Genomic DNA, 20,925 nt, shown 5'->3' with positions numbered 1-20,925 from the left:
GAAAAAGATGATCCGCTGTGGCAACTCCTAATGGGAGGAGCTGAAAGAAGAAGAAGAAGGAGAAGTGAGAGTAACAACGCTAAAGCAGTTCTGGTATTTGGAATACTATGGCTGTTCCCTGGACCATTATATTGTTACGAGTTAATTACAATCAGATGCATTACACTAATAAACAATATGCAGTTAGTTTCTGTGTATTTATAAAGCCGCGTCATGAAAATAATGAGTAATAACACAAGAACAGTACCATTGCTTTGACGCTGGGTTCCGCCAGTTTGCAAAACCGAGCGGAGAACTTTCGTACGACAAGGCATGAGGTACCATGGAAAAGTGCGTGGCTTTACGCCAAGTGTAGGTTTTATACATCGCGATTTGAACGTGGAAAAGTTCTTACGCAACATTTCTGTGCGTACGCACCGTTTATACATTAGGCCCCAGGTCTTTTTGCGTTGCTGAGTTCACCAGTGCTTACTTTCTTTCTCAGGATGTACCAAACTGTAGATTTTGCCACTCGTAATATTGTATCAATGTCTCTGAGGGTTTTTTTTCTGTTTTCACAGCTTAAAGATGGCTTCTTTCACCTGCATGGGGAGCTCCTTTGACCGCATGTTGTCTGTTCACAGCAAAATCTTCCACATGCAAGCACCACACCTCAAATCATCTCCAGGCCTTTTCTCTACTTAATTGATAATGACATAACAACAGACTTGCCCACACCTGCCCATGAAATAGCCTTTGAGTCAATTGTCCAATTACTTTTGAGCCACTGAAATGAAGAGATTGTGTTAAAAAAATGCTTTAGTTGCCTCACATTTTTATGCAATCTTTTTGTTCAGCCAACTGAATTAAAGCTGAAAGTCTGCACTTCAACTGCATCTGAAGTGTTTCATTTAAAATTCATTGTGGTAATGTACAGAACCAAAATTAGAAAAAAGTGTCTCTGTCCAAATATTTATGGACATAATTGTATACAGTCCTAGGTCGGCTACTTTCTGATATGCACATACCAGAACACATCAACTACAGTAGAATTGTCTGTAGCTCTAGGTGACGTGTGACCTTACTTATTTATTTATTATTTTCCTGAAAAGTCTCTTCTTTTGATGCAAAACATAAACATCCCACACCTTATATTTGAAAAACTGCCAGACCTTCTTACTTACATCTGGTATTGTACTTTTCTTATCTGTATGGTCTGTTCCACATTTGTCATGCACTAAGTTTTGTACATTTTTATGCTGTGTTGCCAAACTGGTCAGACAATTTTTGGGATTACTCCAGATTGTATCTAAAGCACATTTTCTGCTGTTTGCTGACTTGTTAGCGTTTTACCTTCTCATAGAGGATCATTCTTATAGCAATCGTAGGTCTAAAGTCTTCATAGATGCTGTCAGTTTCATCCTTGTTTGCATTCTTGGCTAACACTGTTACACTGTTCGAATGCCTCATGAGGAGCTGTAGCTAATTTCTGCTAAGATCTCATGTGGGGAGTACTATTTTCCATTTTTTGTAACAGCCATCATGTTTGGAATCTTTCTTATTCTACTATACGAATATATGTATGTATGACTGTATTACATAACATTACTTATGTAGTATTGTAAGGTTTCTTTTAATTATGGATCCAGATCACAGTTGTTGCTACAGGACAGCCATTCAACCAATCAGCTTTAAACTGATTGTTTGCTGGTAAACAACTGCACAAAGTAAGAGACATTTAACTATATTGTATCCATCATACCACAAAAAAGGTTTGCATATGGGCAATTGTTTTCTCTATATTTCATCTTTTCTGACACCAGTTGTTGCCAAGTTAGTCTTTGATACAATTGTTGGCGAGAGTATGAGGGGAACAATATTAAGGTACATATCATGATTTGTATTGTTTTCTCTCAGTTTAGTCCATAAGTTGAAAGTTTAAGTTTCAATTTCTATTTTTTAGCCTTTTTTGTAGTATTGATTGCATTGCTGTATTTTTCTGCCATTTTGGATTATGCTTGCTATAATGCTACATATTGCTAGATTATGTGTGCATGCATGTGTGTGCATAATGTCATGGCAGTTCTCTAAAGAGCAAGCTACACAGTCTTATGGTCTGATATTTGTTTAAAAACAAAACATTTGGTTTATTGTGAGACAAGTACATTCTCTGACAATATCTTCTTGACTTGTTAGCATTTTACTTGAATAGTTTTATTTTATTTGCTGACTTTTTAGACCTTTTCTAAATCAAGTGCAAACTGCTCTACTTGATTTGGCCATAAATCTATTCTATTCCAGAAGAAATATTGATCAGTCCTGAGGACTCAGACAGCATTTCTATAATATATAAAAAATATTTTAAAGTCCCTTCCTTTCAAAGCTTCCAGAATACAGTGAAATGATCTCTCACTGAACATTTCAAAGTAGGAGTGGAAGGCAGCCATGCACAGAATTCACTCTAGCTCCACATGCACAAAGCAAACAATTATTCAACTTAAATTTTTTTATCGAGCACATCTGTCTCATTCAAAATTGTCCAAAATGTTTCCAGGCAAGATCCAACATGCAAACATTGCAATCAAGTTCCAGCCTCACTGGGCCACATGTTTTGGGTGTGCATTAAATTATCATTCTGGACCAGTCTTATGTTGCCAGCCTTATGACTTGGTGAAGATTCTACACACAGCTTCATTTGGATGATACTATTTAAGATGGAGTCAAGAATAAGATGGAGTAAGAACAGAGTTGAGATATTTGTATTTTTAATAAAAACACAGCTGTGATTACTTAGAAAAAAATGCATTAGACGAGATTTAGGAACCTTGATTATTGAAATGTTATCTGTTAAATTTGATCATTGGTATTCTGTTGTCTAGTTTGTTTAAAGTTCAAATTTTCTGAAATGTGCTTGAAGTATATTCCCAATCTTCACCCTAATTTCTGCCCTCATGGCAAACCAATAATAACACATTTTATTTATATTTCACCAAGAATGATAGTACCCTTTGCAAAGCAGGCAGTATGCACTAAAGAGGTAGCCTTAGGTCATTACTTTTAAGTGGCTTTCAGTACCAAAGTAAAAATAGCTTAATTAATACCATAAAATAGCACAATGTCAACACAGAGTGTAAGGTGGGATAGCAAAGTTCATTGTCATTGGGCAAGCCTCAAGATTCATGGGGATTACCAAATGCAAAAATTTCTCTTGACTGAAATGTATTTACTTTCTCTTCCTTATGGTTTATATTCATGTAACTGGTCATTCTCCCTTTCTGCCCATGTACACTTGAACTAGACATTTATGGATTGTGTTTATTCAATGGGAAATTCCTTAATCTGTTTCTAATTGCTGTAGTATGCTAGATATCTGCAGAAGGCAGCATTCTCTAATTTAGTTTGAGTATTACAATACCTGAAAAGTGGCTGATGATTATTGTTAGTGGCAGAAAGACCAACAGATGATATATGCAGGCAGAGACATGGTCAGGGAAAGCAAAGAAGTCGAAACAAATAGAGAGAAAAATAACCAGGCAACCAAAACTCATTGGGAAAAGACAATACTCAGTAGCTGAATGCAAAATTAAGTAAAAGTTAGAAGCTCAATCCTATTGCTAGGACCTACATTAAAAGGAAATTAAGTACACTAATACAGAGTTTGGAATTTTGTGTATTCACTATCCGATAACCACAGCAATATTTATACTCTCACTTCTGTGATGGCATCAGCACAACAATCATGGTCACATGATGAATCCAGATGGCATGATGTAAACAAGGAAAATTAACGCAGGAATGGAAATGAACTTTGTCAGACTAAGTCAAAATGACAGACTGGCCAAAAGCGAGCTATAACAATAGCAAGAGGAACACCATCTCTGTAAATTAATGTACAGATTGAACAATTAAAGCTAGATCTGTTTAAAGAGGCTGGAACTGAAACATTAATCAAAGGGTTTTAGTTGTCTGATGTCTCACTTATATAGTACCTTTAAAAAGATTTAGCCCAAAGTATTTTCACAATGTACTGTTTTGGATTTTAAACTTACAGTATATTAAAGTAAACATTTTTCCAGCTGATTTGCAAAACATCACACATAATGCTAAATAAGAAAAATGTAAACATTCCAACATAGGGTCTATAAAGGAAAAATCAAAATTGTGAGATTTAAAGTATTCATACCCTTAATATAAGGCTACGTGTTTTGTTTAGCTTCAGTGTATTAACTGTGTATTACCAGCTCACCCAATTTTTTGTTGGCCTCCACTTGTGTAGCAAATGGGTGCATCCCATTTATGAAGATAATCGACCCTTCTCTTGTTGAGGTCCAATAGTATAATGGAGATTTTCCACATAGCAGACAAAAAAGGTGTAAGAGAATTAAAAACAAGTCCTTGATATTATTATAGAGAAGCACAGGTCTAAAAGGATACAATACCATCTGAAATGCACTGAACATACCCTGGAACTCAGTGCAGTTTCTCATATGGAAGTTGAAAAAATATGAAACTAAAGCCATATTGTTTAGGTCAGACCACCACTCTAATCTTGCTGAACAACAGTATTACTTGTCAAAGAGGCTACTGTGACACCAGCTTTCACTCTGAGTTGCAGAAGGCACTGACTGCAGTTGAAGAGGATATTCATAGTTTAACAATCTCAAAGGCATTGCACAGAAGGGCCTATGTAGAAGTGTGGCAAAAAAAGAAGCCCTTGCTGTTTAAAAAAAGTGTCATTGTCTATAAAGAATTTGCAAAAATGTTACTTGTAAGTCATTACAAAGATGTAGCAGAAAATATTGTGGTCTGGTAAGACTAAAGCACCACCTTTGGCCTGAACACTAAGTGGCATGTGTGGTGTAACAGAGCACATCAGCCAGGTAACACCATTTCCATTGTAAAATCTGTTGGTGGGTGCATCACGTTGTGGGGATGCTTTTCAGCAGCAGGGGCTGGCAGAATGGCCAGGAATGATGGGAAGATGAATGCTGCACAATACAAACAGATTCTGGAGGAAAAGCTGTTCCCATCTGCTAGAAAGCTTAAACTGTTGAGGATGTTTGTCTTTTAACAGGATATCGTCCTGAAGCACACTGCCAGAGCAACAATTGAGTGGTTAACAATGAAGAAAATTTGATATCTTTGGGTCGTCCAATCCTAAATCCTGACCTTAACTTCACTAAACATCTGTGTCAAGTCCTAATCACTGCTGTCCAATCACTTCCCGGCTCACCTGGCACTGATGGAGCAGGATTTTTCCATACCTACTTGAAAAAAATTGTGCAATCATTTTAAAAGACTTTTCAGAAAAGTTTACTAGCTGTAATAGCTGTGAGAGGTGGTTCAACAAAGTTTATAATTCCAAAAAATGGAAATATTGGTTTATTTTTTTAACAGTTTATAGTTTTGTTTCATTTTGGGCACCACAGTGAATGTTTGACTAATAAATTACTGTAATCAAAATCCCTGGTTGTGACAACCATTTATGTGAATACTGGCTTAGGGCTGAATACTGTTTTAAGGCGCTGTATATTGAGACAAATCTGATACATACTGTACTCTACATAGACAATAACTATTTTCATTCTTTAATATGATTTTATATCCCACAATAGGTAAATACAAATGAAAATGAAATTAGATTATTTAGATTAGGAAATTAGATTATAATATAAAGAAACACTGGTGTTGTGCCAACCTAGTGTTGTCCTGTCTCCTTAGCAGCTATGAACCCCTTTCTTTTTGCTAGTTGAGCATGTACATGTGTATATGTAAAGCAGTCTGATATGCTTTTGTTATCCATAACATAATTATTGCTTATTCATCACTTCTGGTTATTTAAATCTCAAAGTGTATAATTTTAAGAATGATCATCCAGCAGTCTCCATTGTTTTATTCAACATTTACTGTTTTGTTTTTGCTTTGTATATCCTGTGGTACATTAGGTTAGACCTGGAGATCACTTTAGGGCATTATTTCTCCATCTTTGACAGAATTCATGACTAGCTAAGTACCCGCTCTTTGTGGGGCATTAATTTATAACAATGCATCAAACCTTTGTAAATCCAGATGAGACTAGAAAATCTGGCATGGTTCATAATAATCTGTTTATATCCTGGTCAAACAGTTCTACCTCACACACAGGAATGCTTATACATACTTCAAAAGCAGCATTGTTCATGCTCAAACAAAGCAGATGCTCTCTGAGATAGTTAATAAATATTTAATAAGTACAAAGAAGTAATTAATGACTTCTGTATTTCATGTAAATAGTAAAATCCTTTGCAAATTAATTTCCATTGTATACCTTACCAATAAAAAATGTACTTAAATCATTTTTTTCTGCAAGAACATCTAGTTAATACAGAATTGCATTTCAAATTAAGTGATGTCATGTGAACAACTTCTGTACGCACTTTTGTATAAAACAAACTGCATTTCTCCATGCGGACGTCAATGAGAGGCAGAGAGAGAACGTGTTTTACCAGGGTAGTATGGAGTACTGCATTATACAGGTGTAGAAAAGAACAGAAGTAAACATTAAAGTGCAAGCAAAGCTTTAGGAAGTTACATATCTTGTTTTCTGCCCTAAAAAAAATTTAAACCAAAACCACTCTTTTGGCAGGTTTCACAAATGCTACATCATCTGTAAGATTAATTCTTATGTCAGTTTTATGTTACTGTATGCAAATCTAAATGCACCTGTTTCACTCCTCACACCTGCCAGCTCTAAACTGGCCCATTATCAGTGAATGTGTCAGGGTGCCCATAATTTGCTTCCTGTCATTCACCCAAACCTTCTGGAAGTCTCTTGAGTTTCATGAAAACAAAATGAAAAGCAAAGATCTTAACAAGCATTAAGACTAATTTTTTCAAGACCACCCTAATGACAGAAAAAGCATAACTGTTTTATTATGGTGTTAGAGCGAAAAAATTTGAACTGCAAAGAAAATTTGAACATGGTGAGTCACTGGTTAACATTTTTGTCTCGCATCTCCAGAGCCCTGGGATCAAATCCTGATATAGCCATTGTCTAGAGTGGAGTTTTTCTCCAGGTCTTCACATTCAAAAAAAGACATGGAACTTGGGTCATTAGATAACTTTAAATTGGCCCTCTGTGCATGAATATGTTGTGTGATGCATTGTCACACTGTTCATGGTTATCGTCTGCCTTGTGATGCTGTATATGAAACTGAACAAAGGAGATGAGTAAATCCATTATATGTATTCATCATAAGAACAAGCTTGAACACAAGGAAGAAAACATAGGGAAAAAAAAAAAAAAACAGGATCCATAATGTGTCTCTTACATTTCAAAGTTCAGCAGACTTTTCTTGTTTTCAATCATGAGGTATGAGTTCACTGAGTGCAATGAAGCGTCTTGGTTTTATCAGATCACATTTCATTTATTTTATTCAAAACTGCATTTAAATTTGTATTCTGACATATTTATACTTTTTAAATATTTCTGACATAAGAATATTTATACAATGGTAGGTATGTCATTTTGGTTAAAATCTTTATCTGCAGCAACAAATGATAATATAAATGAAATACTAAAACTGTTTTGAAATGAGTCATGTTTAGTTGTCTGACAGTCTTGGAATCCCTTGTGGCAAAAACAAAAAGCTTTGCAATGCTTCAAAAATGATATTCACCTTTATCAATCTAAATCACTGACTTTTGCTGAAAGAATTTTGCTTGCAGATCTTTTGTCTCTAATGTTAAATATCACAGAATTTACCTGATGAAATAGACCCGAAAGGGCAAACTAAGATATTGTGCTACAATAAAAAAAATGTACATTTGATAATGGACTGAATAATCATTTTTAATAAAATTATAAAAATGTTCAACATTAGGACTTTTTTAGGAATATGTTAAAGCAGTGTTTATTTCAATAGTGTGTTTTTGCTATGTTGTGGTCGTTCCAATGTTGTTCCAATATAGATTGAAGTAGGTTCACTTCCATCACAGGTGCCCTTAAAAATTAAATGTTTTTTATTAAAACAAAAGAGAAATTTTCACAGTAATGCAAACTATCAGATAAAAATCAGAAACAAACAGATCACATATAGCTAGCTTTGCTCTCATTTAGCTGTGGCTTGTGATTGGATGGAAAATGGGCTAATAAAAAATCAAGGACAAGGAGATGAAAAATCAAAGCCTTATGGAAGTACTAGCAGTGGACAAGCAGGGGTAATTCTGGGTATCTGTTTAAATATAAATATTAAGCAGAAAACAAGACTTAATACCAAAAATCAAATTTAATAAGAAATGTTTATGAATATCCTGTTACTAAATATTACGTACAAGTTAGGTCACATTTTGGCAACCAGTGCCATTGCTCTAAACATTACTGTGGCCACAGAAAATAACATTGCCAAATGTCATCAATACTGAAAAAGCACAAAATCACATTGTAATAAAAATAGAATAACAGTAAATAAAAAATTTTAATCACCACAATAATGTAATAAATGATTTCAGGTCCAATTAATGCTCCAAAATGTAAAATCATAATATTTATTCACTTTAAAACCTTAACCAAAACATAATCCCTTCTCATCTCTTCTTAGTCATAAGGTTTTCTTCATATTCTACACTCAATGAGCACTAGGAAAGAACAGTTAATATCCTGCCCCGGGAATATTTCTAAGCTGCTTCCTGTATTACTTTTTGGGTCAAAGTGTCTAGGTTTGTAGCTGTTTATGATTATTTTGAAGTGCTTTGAAATTTGTTTCCCATTTTGTTTTCCTGGATTTTTTCATTCTTTTTGGTGTATCATTGAGCTGCTTAGTGACAGTGTTGCTTTGATTTCCTTGGAGCTTGTCTGTTGTGGGGCAGGTGGTGGATATTATAGATGCCAAGTTATTTAGGAGGCGTCTCCTTTGAACTGTCAGGTGCCACATGTATGAGACTTGCTTACATTTGGAAACATGCATAGCGTGCAAAAGTCAAGAATTACAAATCCAAACTTGCCATTGAAATTGACTTAATGTTACAGAATGATTTGACCATCTAGAAGTCTTGTGCAGAATTTTTGGTGTTAGCATTTTAGTGACTCTAGGCGGTGGACAATGAAGTGAACATAAAATCTTATTTAACTGCAAATTTCATTGACACATTAATCTCATTCTAATATCCATCCATCCTTTTTTTTAAACCCAATTGCTCTATACCTGTAATTGAACAGAAACATAGTGGGACGTGACTTACTTCTTTTTCTTTTTGTGATTTTACTTTATTTTTTAGTGATTGTATGGAGCTTGCAGGTTAATCTGCGCCAGCAGGTATGTGCACTCTCCTTAATGATGTAATTGCTGTTTACCAGTGAGGTGAGTGCATGGTGTCAGTTGAAGCTGCCACTGCATGATTTTAAGAGTGGAGAGGAGCCAGTCCTGCATTCCTTATACAGCAGAACTGGACAGTTGGATTTTGAAATTGTATGACTTACAAGCTACGGAAGTGGGAATGTAAATATTGTTGCCCCCAATGAAAGCGTGTGTCTGGCAAATACTAATAGTTTTAAATTCTGTATTGGGTGAGAAAGGAGCAAAACATATGTTGTCATGCTTAAAGGTTTCTTATATTGTTGGCAATGATAAACAGTAGTGTATCTGCTTGGAAGCTGCAAATTAAAAAAAACTGCACAAAGCATCCATTGAGCATAATGTACTAACAATAGCATGTTTTGAGCTAACTTTGGTTAATTCGGTGTTTGTTCTAGCAATGTTAATGTATACCTTCTCAATATTCAGTATAATGGATTCAGGTGATTCATTTCAAGTAAATTCTTCTGTAACAAATATAACCTATAATGTGTTACTGTACTTTTCACGTATGTTGTCATTTTCAATTAACTTCATAATCTGAAGTTGGATAAACTTTTACATGAGAGACCAGGCCCAAATTTGCAAATAGAATTCAGATTTTAGTGCACATTGTCTTTCCATTTTCTAAGCAGCATAAGTACACAGGGATGATGTGAATTGAGAGAGAGAGAAAATGTAGCAGAACTTCAAAATATCCACATTACTAGAAACAGGTTTGAACACATTCTAATCTGTACCATACAGACACACACAGCGTAGTATTTGCAATCATAATCTTGTATTTACTCAGTGTTTGTACATGAGTACCAGAGGAGGAAGAACGAAGTTGTGGTTAGACTTTTTATAGTGTGATCAGAGAATGGAACAGACCTTCCATAACTACAACTATGGTCCTCCTTCCTTTTGTTATATAAATAACCTATTAATAGCATTTGAGAAAAGTCATCAACAAATTAAAATTCCCTACTGTGATGCATATACTGTACTACTATATTTGAATAAGAATTTATATGCAGTAGCTTTTTGTTATGCTCATAAGATGATGGTGGACTAATACTACTATTCTAGCCACAGCTGAAAAAGTACTATAAACAATAGAGAAAATGTACAAGACCACCCCCTGTGGCTTCACAAGCATTCCGGATTGGACAAACAAATTTTAGAGAATATCTTAATATTTGTATGTAGTGAAATATGAGCCTTGTCCCACCTGTGACATTGCATTTCGTATATTGCTTGTCTTTATCCAAATATTTATTTGAAAATATCTAACAATAAAAAATAAGTAACATTAAGTATACTCTTCATCCTGGGCAATACTCAGACAACAAAGTTATGTTTACTCCCTGAGATTTGGCCACAACATATTTAATTTATCTTTGTCTCCCCAATGAATACAAATGACAATTAGTGCATTCTAAAAATGGATATTAACCATATTTAGAAAGAAATTGATTAAATATGCATTACTTGGTTTACACATTATATATTAAAATAGATAATATTACCTTTCTCTTAGCTTTAAGCTGTTCGTGGTACTTGTCAGATGTATCTCCAGGGATTTCTCCTCCCCATAGGGTGATACCTACGATGGTGTATGTAATACCCATGATAACCAAAGGGATTAAATAAACCAGGACAGTAACAATAGTATGATACCTGTAAAACAATAAAAAGCATAATGAATATCGGTTTTGTATTCTTAAACAATAGGGTAGAGTCTTTGCTTAAAAATGGTAAACTATTTGCATTTTTGAAGTTTTTATACAATATACATACATTTTGATTTATTATCACAGTGGGTGTAGAAAACTATTAAATCATGAAGTGGGGCAGTGATTGTTTTATTTCTGTATAACAAAGGGACTTGTTTGGAGTATACACAGTAGTCTCAGACTGAATGTAGCTTGTCTTCGGACCATTTTAATACCACAGCAAAGGCACTGGGCATGTGGATCACCTGATTTGACACAATATTCGGAATTTTAGTGAGATGGAAAGATTCAGCCTTTGCTGAAAGGACTTTAAGGACCTTAGAATAAGATCCTGTAGTGTAATGTTTTTAATATGCCTCTTCCATCTATTGGGTGTGAGATAGTAATTAACCCTGGAGAAGGCACTGGTCCATTAGAGAGCACTTATACAATTTAGAGTAACATCATGCCTTTGGTATGTGGCAGGCAACTGAAGAAAAGGGAGAAACTCAAAGTTGATACACTGTAAAATACTTGACTTGGGAAACCAATAGATAATGGATAATCATGCCCTTTTATAGGTCTTTAAATTGATTTAATGTTAAATGTATTAGCAGTGCATATCTTTATCATATCAAATCTTATCTCATTCCTCTCCTGTCTATCTTCACACACAATAGACAATGGCTAATTATTGGATTATATGTAAGTGAGGTTTATGTTAAAACATTGTTTAGCAAAAACTTAGAAATAGACAATTTCTATAATATATGATTATTACAATAAACAAATGTTACTACTTTAGATGCTTTAGATTAGTCAGGTACTGATAAGTAAAAAGACCCTATCAAATCTTAGTTTGTTTCTATTAAGACCAGAAAAACACCTACACCTGCACTTTAGATTACAGAGTACTGAGAGTGCATCTCTCCATTACTTACTACTAAGTAACAAGACTGTCACAAACACTTTGTTTGTGTTGCATGTGACTGATAGACGCAATTTAACAATCCTTTAGGGCCCATATTTTAAAGTGCTGCCAAACAATACAATATCAAAACTGTTCAGAGCTGGTACTTTACAAGTTGTACAAGGTAGCTGAAAAAAGAAACTTGAATAAAGAGCTGAGAGTGAATGGTTGGGAGCAGTCCTTGAAGTTACTACCAAGGTTGAAACCTTATACTTGCGTGTTTAGGGTAAGTATTGGCCATATTCAATATGTAAACCATAAGGGATAAAAATATGAGAAATTTTTAAATACTGCATTATTCCTACAGGCTTAAAACAAATGTAATTTTTAGTTCTTTGGTTAGTAATCTTCTCCTGAATGTCTAGATTTTTGTAATGGACTGGTACTGGTTTCCCATTGTTGCTAAGAAAATCTGTACACCACTAGCACTGCTGTACGGCTGACATAACTTTCACTTTATACTGTATGTTAAAGAACAGGCACAAGGGTTATTTTTTAGTTTAATGCTTGTCAGTACACACACCAGTAAGATCACATTTTGTACAGTTATTTGTTTGTCATATTGCTCATAACCCTTAACCTGGATAGTGCTGTCACTAAATTCCACCATACAAATTCACACCCTCTCGACCTGTGAGCAACGTTTTTGGTCCTAGAAGTTAAAATTACAAAGGTGAGAGGTGAGTACCAGTTTAATGTTAATTACCCATGAAGTAAAATATGTAAATCTTTTTATTTTCTCTTGTTGGAAACTGTTATTACTCTAGTGTAAATTGTAAGTAATTTCTGTCAAAATAATGTGAGGTGTTATTTTGATGCCAAATATTTATGGCTATGATAGTCCACACTAGTTGGGCAAAGTCTGGTTGGGGCATTGTTATGAGCAAGTGGAACATTGTTTCCATTATTAAAGAAAGACACGAATGGAGTGACAATGAAGACAAAATGTGCAGTCAAAAGAAACAAAGCAGTAATTCTAGTTATTTTAAATCATTTCTCTGAAAGAGTACAGGAGTCAGGTGGAGAACTTTGTTTCTTGGTGCCAAGAGAATTCTCTGCATCTGAACTTCAGCTATTGAGTTTGTCACACCAAAAAGTCTCTACTCTCTGTCACTATACAGAGAGTGGATGTACAGATGGTGCACTGCTACAAGTACAGTATTTGAGGGTCCACATCGATGACAGACTGGGCTGGTCTCATAAAACAGGAACAATAAAAGAAAGGCAGACTCTTTTCTTTTTTTTCTCCTTAGCAGACTGTGTTCCTTTAATGTTTATAGTAACATCCTTTATGCATTCTAATTCTGTGATATCCAGTGTGATTTTTCTTTGTTTTTGTGTTCTGGACGAGTAACATCACTTCAAGAAGCCCATCAAATTAACAACCCAACTAAGAAGCCAGGCTCAGTTATAGTTTACACTCTCAACTCACCAGGGGAAGTAGCAGAGGAGAAAAAGAAGAAAAAGGGTATTATGAGTAATGAAGCACACCCTTCCTGCAACACACTAGCATTGAATACTTTTGTCCAACAAAATTATTCTACAATAGTGTACCAGGAATCACTACTGGAATTCCTTCATACCCTTATCAAAACCCCTGCTTAAAAATTTACTGCAACTCCTCACATTTTCAGCCAAGTCAGATATTTTTTCTTTTTTGTAATTTTTATCTGTTTGAGGTTGCTACACCTGTTGCTAGTCATGTGATATGACGTGTTAGGTTGTCTTCTGCCTATGTCAAATAATGGTGTACAGCTTTTGATATCCCAGTATTAGGATTCTCTGTTAAAATAAATAACACTGATTAGTGTGAAGACCTGTTGCAATGCTAATCTTTGACTTAGGTTTTATATCTTCACTTTGTTCTGACAAGTGCTTGGGCCTTTATTTATGATTTTTTACACTCTGAACACCAGAGTATCACTTTTGTGTGACTAATTTTATGGTACAAGAAACCAAAAAACAAGTGTTTTTCTTCTTGGTATATGTACAACAGTTTTTGTACAACAGTACTTGTGTGAGTAGCTAGTCACATCATTCTTGAGTTCATCAAAGCATTCAGTACACACCACTTAAGTGCTTATTAAAAAGACTGAGGTGTATCACGGTGAGGAGTACTTCAGGTAAGCTGATTTTTTTTTTCCCTATTAAATTAAGTCTATTTTAATCCATTCTTGCCATGGCAAAAAAGAGTGGTGAAGTTGTCGCTGACTTAAGATGCAAGTAAGAATTTCACTGTACTCGGTATGCTTGAGAAATCTACTGTTGCTGTTATTAATGAAATTACATGTTAAAACTAATTAACCCAGCCACAGGGGATGCACAAACCAGTGTGTTTCTTCGTGCCGGTCCCTAGCCCGGATAAATGGGGAGGGTTACATCAGGAAGGACATCCGGTGTAAAATTTTGCCAAATCAATATGCAGACAACAATACAAATTTCCATACCAGATCAGTCAAGCCCTGGGTTAACAACGACCGCCACCAGTACTGTTAGCCAGCAGGGTGCTGGTGGAAATTGGGATACTGTTGGCTGAAAAGGAGAAGAAGAGGGAGCATCAGTTATGGCACTACGGCCAGGTGGCACATTTCCCCTGGCTGAGGTACATAGAGGGTCATTTTCGAAGGGTGGGACTGAACCGCGTCTCTGCCTGGGGGTTGCCAACCGGGATCCTGAGTTGTTTTGTCATGTAGTGGGTACGACAACGCACTGTACCAGTACACACTCCCCAACTTGACTTAAGTCTGAATTTGACCATGAAGACAGACAGTAGCTTTTGATAAAATCTATAAAAAAAAAAATGGAAAAAGCCACAAAACCGAAGGAGCATTTTGCAAGAGCTAAGCAACAGGTTTTTGCAACATCAATAAGACTAGCAACAACAGATCAGCTATCTAACATGATTATAACATGAAGTGTCAGAACAACAAACGGTTTTACTTAATAATTTAATACGCAACAGGTCACCCAATTCATTGATAATCTGGTCACAGAATTTTGTTTTGCTCAAGATTATAGATTAAGTATTCTCCTCCAGTTTATGCATCATGCAGGAAGTCTGTTTAAAAAAAGAATAAAAGTAATTCAAACAAAGTGATGAAACAATAGCGAAATGCTAAAGCACCTGCTTACAACAGATAGGGTCATACTGTTAATATTCAATTAAGGAAAAACTGAAGTGCTACTTGACAGATTGAATCCAGTGGTCAGATTTCCATCTGTTAAAACTCTTAGGTTAGTTATGATAGAATATGGGATAGTTTTTTAAGCACTGAGTTGGAGTGAGGATTTCTTTTAAGCTTGAGTTAACTAGCTTATTCCATGAGAAGTAACTTACTTTAAAGTTGATTTACTGGAGATGATTAAGTCATTGAGGCAGGTATTTCCATCTTTCTTGGATATGTGTACAGATTAAATTTTTTGTCAGAAAACTGCCATCCAAAGGCTTGGAACTGGAAACTACCATCTCAGGATACTTGTGCTACAGGACTCGTCAATGAAAGAAAAAGAACTGAGCTACTGGGAGGTACTGTGCTCTTATTTTCTAGCTCTGCATGATCGTAAATGAAAACAATAGCTCAAGTAAAGTTACATGGAGTGATCAGAGTATGGACTCAAATACAGGGAATGTACTTACGGATCTTAAATATCATGTTTTAAAAGGCAAGATCGACTTTACAATATTATGGCTGAAATCAAAAGCCTTAAAGATACATGTGAAAATTTCACCAATATTGTACAGCTGTTTGAAACCTTTTGCAAGATACATAGTCAGGCTGAGGAGCTGGATGAATATCTATGCTAAGTAAAGAAAACACAATTAAAAAACAGAAAACTCTGCTCACAGAAAACTAAGATTTGGAACGAATTTAGTCATACTACAGTAGCAAAGCTTACTGATATGAAGGAGTATTTTACCAAGTGAACCTAATGAACAGTTTGTTAATCAATTCAGAAAGATGCAACAGCAAGATAAAAATCTCGCGTAATGCAGAGTTCCGCAAACCTTTCAGCTGAAGTGTGTTCTCGATAGTGAATGCGGCTCGTCGTTCCAGCTAAGTGCTGCGGCACCAGTGTCTTCATCGACAGTCACACTTGAACACTCAGAACTTGATAGAATCTTACAAAGGCTTCATGTGTTCGAGTCTAAAGCAGAAAAGCAGGAATGATTGGAACAACCTACCACTAACGCAGGGGCCCACTCGCAGAGTTACAGACATTATCTGGTGGACATCCTCATACAGAATCAATCTAAAAGTCAGGGGGTAGTCGCTGAAAGTCGGAAGGCAGTTGCTGAAATGGCTAAAATGTTAGCCCAGCAAAAGGAAGCTCCTGCTCCTGCACTGCATGATGAAGTACCACCCAGACAGGTCACTTTATTTGTGAGTTAACATGACAAGAACAGAGGTTACCGAGCCCATTCAATTAAATAATCACCTACTTTTCAGAATGGCTATGCTTGAAGAAAGCAGTTTCTTAGCTCCTCAAGTTTAAAGACATACTGCTGCACTTAAAAAATGAAAGAAAAATATTTCAGCTAGAAGTCAGTTAATCTGGAAGTAACCTAAAAGAACAAAAACTCTTATCATAGAGCACATCAAAAAGTACAAGCTGACTTTTAAACCAAGAAGGATTTTTCTAGAAGACTTGACTAAAGCTTATCCACCTCAGTCAACTGCAAGAATTTCCAGAATGATTAAAGTTTTTAAAGAAAAATTCTTACGTTAAAAAACAATAGTCAAATCTTTAAACTTGACCCAGTCATACAAGATGGAATACTGAGAGTTGGAGGAAGACTCAACAAAGCTGCAATGCCAGATGAAGCTAAACATCCTGCAATTCTTCACAAGCATTCACATATTATTTCCATTATATTGCAGCACATTCACAAAGAAATTGGGCATTCTTGGTGCAATTATATGCTCGCACAGTTACACCAGAACTATTGGATAACAAATTAAACTATCAAAAAAATAATTTAAAAGTAATCAACATGCAGAAGATACAATGCGAAAGCAGGAGAACCAAAAAAGGAAGATATGCCAGAAGGTTGTTCAGTACATGACCAACTACCTTTCTCTAATGTAGGACTTGATTATTTTGGTCTCTTTCAAGTCAAGAGGATGAAGTCTGGTCAAGAAGTAAAGAGATTGCACACATCTTAGACACTGATTCTTGCATCCAAGCCGTATGCCGATTCATTTGCAGAAGAGGCCCAGTTAAAATCATGCACTCGGACAATGAAAGAAACTTTATTAGAGTTGAAGGAGATCTACGAGAAGCAATTAAAAAAACTTGACTGGGAAAAAGTCAGCAATGCTATAATGTAGAAAGAAATCAAGTGGATCTTCAATCCACCATCAGTCTCTCATCAAGGAGAGGAGTATGAGAGAGACAAATCAGAAGCATAAGAGATTCTAAATTTAATACAAAAAGCATTCAGCGATGAAAGTCTCCAAACAGTGATGTGTGAAGTTGAATCAATCATCAATAACAGACCCCTCACAAAGACCTCAAATGACCCAAATGATGTGGAGGCACTCACACCCAATCACTTGCTGTTACTGAAGACACAACCCAACATATTTCTAAAAACGACCAGCACAATCGAAGACACTGGAAGCAAGTTCAATACATGGCTAATTTGTTTTGGAAAGGAACCATATTATGGTCATATTATTTAGCTCCAGCTCAGTAAAATTAAGCATGCATTTACATAATAGGAGAAGTGGTAGAAATAAAATGGAATTTTCCTAGTATTGACCCTGAAAGCCTTTTAGAGAAGCCACTTTGGGAAGCAGCTAGTATACATGGGAATGACACATATAAGAAAACTATATTGCACAAAACGTTCTTACTGCTGGCATATAACGTATGTAATTAGAACTAGGGTGGCAGGATACCACAGTGTTTAGAGCTGCTGCTCTCCCACTCCAGCCTCATAGGTGTAAATCTTGTACCTGGTTGCTGTTTTGTAGACTAAAGTGTTTGATGTCTGCATGGATTTTTCTACAGGTCTCTGCCTCATTTTTTCCCAACCTCAAAGACATGAAGAGTAGGCTATTGTATAAATAATTTCCCCAAGTAGCAGAGTGTGGGTGTATGCCCTAAAACAGACTGGCATACTGTACAATGTGGTTTCCTGCCTTGCTCTCAGTAATGCCTAGACAGCAGCTTACCACTTGGAAACCCTGAATTTAATTAAGTGGGTTTGAGAATGCATGCTTGTATGTATTTATGTTATTAGGACTGACTTACAGATACAACTAAATTGGCTAATTGGGTTAATCAAGTCCAAAGGGTAAATGGTTTACTCATGATTACAAATGGTTTATTAAAAAATGAGTTCAAATAATAGTCTTTATTTTGCATAATGAGCAATTTTGCATTTTTCATGCTTGTAACTTCTATTTACTTAATTATACGCAGATTTATTCAGCTATGCCAATCATACCTGATAGTTAAGTTCTATAATGTGAAAGTTTACAGGCAACCTATGAGCTTTTAGCAGTTAGGTATGTGACACAGCTGGCATGTTGTTTAGACTCCTGCATCTTTTTTGATCCCCTCCAAGACTGTTTTGTCTGCTGTCACAAACCATAGACGTAATTGTTGCCTAGAGGTTCAATTTTTTGAGTAGGAAAATGTGCCATGTACAGGTATCACAAATGGACATAATAAACCTAAGTATGATGAGTTTTTGATCTTAAATGCTTGAAGGCTTTTTAATTTATCACCAAGCAAGCCTAACTAAATTAAATCTTTAGATTGTGCTCTACAACGCAATTACAACAAAACTGGCATATGTGATATAAAATGTTCACTGCAGGCTTCAGGGCACTTTTTGCATACTTCATTTTGATTACAGAGCTCACTCTAAATTGTTCAGTCTACTTTCACAAAATGTTTGAGTAGATCGAGAAATGAAAATGAAGTAACTGAAAAGTAAAACTGTTAAGTGCTAAATTAGTGAACTGTTGATTTCTTTGGCATTGCGTGATTATAAAGAAATCTCAGTTAATCCGTTACTCTAGATGTCTATGCATATTCTCAGCATTACTTTACAATTATGTGAAAAATAGCTCTGTATTTGACTAAGGGGAAGACTGAGTCAGCTTTAGCAGTGTGGTGCTGTGTCTGGAATTAGACAACATTCTGTGTAATCTAGACTTCTCTGCTTTTAAAAATTTTAGTCCCATTTCTAGCCTGCCTTTCTTAAGTAAAATCCTAGAGAAGGCAGCTATTATGCAGCTAAATGACCACCTCAATAAACAGGCTATTCTTGATAAGTTTCAGTTAGGTTTCAGAACAAATCACAGTAAAGAAACTGTACTTGTTAAAGTAGTAAATGACTTGTCAATGGATGGGCCTCTCTGGCAGTGTCTTTAATTGTTTTGAGTCCTACCTGGCAGGTATAAAATTCTTTGTTAGTTGTGGTAATTATACTTCAAAGACACGTGATATTCTATATGGTGTTCCACAAGGCTCTATCCTGGGTCTGCTGCTCTTTTCGATTTACATGCTTCTGTTAGGTCAGATTATCTCGGGGCATAATGTGAGCTTCCACAGCTTTGCTGATGACACACAGCTGTATTTATCAATAGCACCTGATGACCCCGACTCTCTTGATTCACTAACATAATGTCTGTCTTGTGTTTCTGAATGTATGAGTAGTAATTTTCTCAAACAAAATAAGGAGAAAACAGAAATTTTACTGATTGGCAAAAATGGATATAATAAGGTAGTTAGAAATAAACTTGATGCATTAGGATTAAAAGTCAAGACGGAGATAAAGAATTTAGGGGTAACTATTGACTCTGATTTGAATTTTAAATCACATATTAATCAGATTACTAGGACAGCATTTTTTCACTTAAGAAATATAGAAAAAATTAGATCTCTTATAACATTGCAAGATGCTGAGAAATTAGTTCACGCTTTTGTTTTCATTTGGCTGGATTAATGTAACGCACTCCTCTCAGGAATACCCAAAAAAGACATCAATCGATTGCAACTAGTGCAAAATGCAGCTGCTAGAATCTTAATTAGGAAAAGAAAATCCAAGCACATCTCTCCAGTTTTGATGTCACTACACTGGTTACCTGTGTCATTTAGAATTGACTTTAAAATACTGCTTATGGTTTTCAAAGCTGTAAATCTCATTCCATCCTATATTTCAGAATGTCATTCTCCTTACACTCCAAATCGTCACCTTACATCTTCAAATGAGTGTCTGCTTATTATTCTAAAAGCTAAACTTAAAAGAAGTGGCGAGGCAGGCTTCTGCTGTTTTGCACCTAAAATCTGGAATAGCTTACCAATAGAAATTCTTCAGGCTAATACAGTGGAGCACTTTAGAAAAACTGCTAAAAACACATTGTTTTAACATTTCTTTTTCATATCTTCATTTTAGTTTAATCCTGATATACTGTATATGCATTTAATGATCATTATCATTCCTGGTCGCTCTGTAATCTGTACTAACCCCTACTTTCTCTTTTTTTTCTGGTTTTCTGTGGTGACGATCTGCGCCACCACCACCTGATCAAAGCACCATAATGCCCCTACATTGATGGATTGAAGACCAGAAGTCCACATTACCGTCATCATCAAGTTCTTCCATGTGAACCCTGAATACCATGAGTACTGATTGAGGTCATTTATGTTAGGTAATGCCTAGAGTGGGCTGGGTGGTCTCGTGGCCTCAGAACCCCTGCAGATTTTTTTTTTTCACCAGCTATCTAGAGTGTTTTTTTTTTTTCCCTGCCCTCCCTGGCCATCGGACCTTACTTTAATTCTATGTTAATTAGTATTGCCTAATTTTATTTCTTATATTTTTTATCATCCTGTAAAGCACTTTGAGCTACATCATTTGTATGAAAATGTGCTATATAAATAAATGTTGTTGTATTTTGCATACAGTTTATACAGTATGCAAGCTTGTAAG

The 20,925-nt window shown here is 35.6% G+C and overlaps 1 protein-coding gene across 1 annotated transcript in view; it reads right to left on the bottom strand.

Moving 5' to 3' along the window:
- LOC120532729 (neuromedin-K receptor-like) overlaps positions 1-20,925 on the bottom strand; it is a 290,416-nt gene that overhangs the window by 125,969 nt on the left and 143,522 nt on the right. Inside the window, exon 3 of the mRNA XM_039759043.1 lies at positions 10,823-10,973. Coding sequence (XP_039614977.1) covers positions 10,823-10,973 — 151 coding nt within the window. The remainder of the gene's footprint in view (positions 1-10,822; positions 10,974-20,925) is intronic.

This window comes from Polypterus senegalus, chromosome 7, assembly GCF_016835505.1.
Source record: "Polypterus senegalus isolate Bchr_013 chromosome 7, ASM1683550v1, whole genome shotgun sequence".
In the NCBI taxonomy this organism is placed as follows: Eukaryota; Metazoa; Chordata; class Cladistia; order Polypteriformes; family Polypteridae; genus Polypterus; species Polypterus senegalus.
This window is presented reverse-complemented; position numbering and strand designations above follow the sequence as displayed.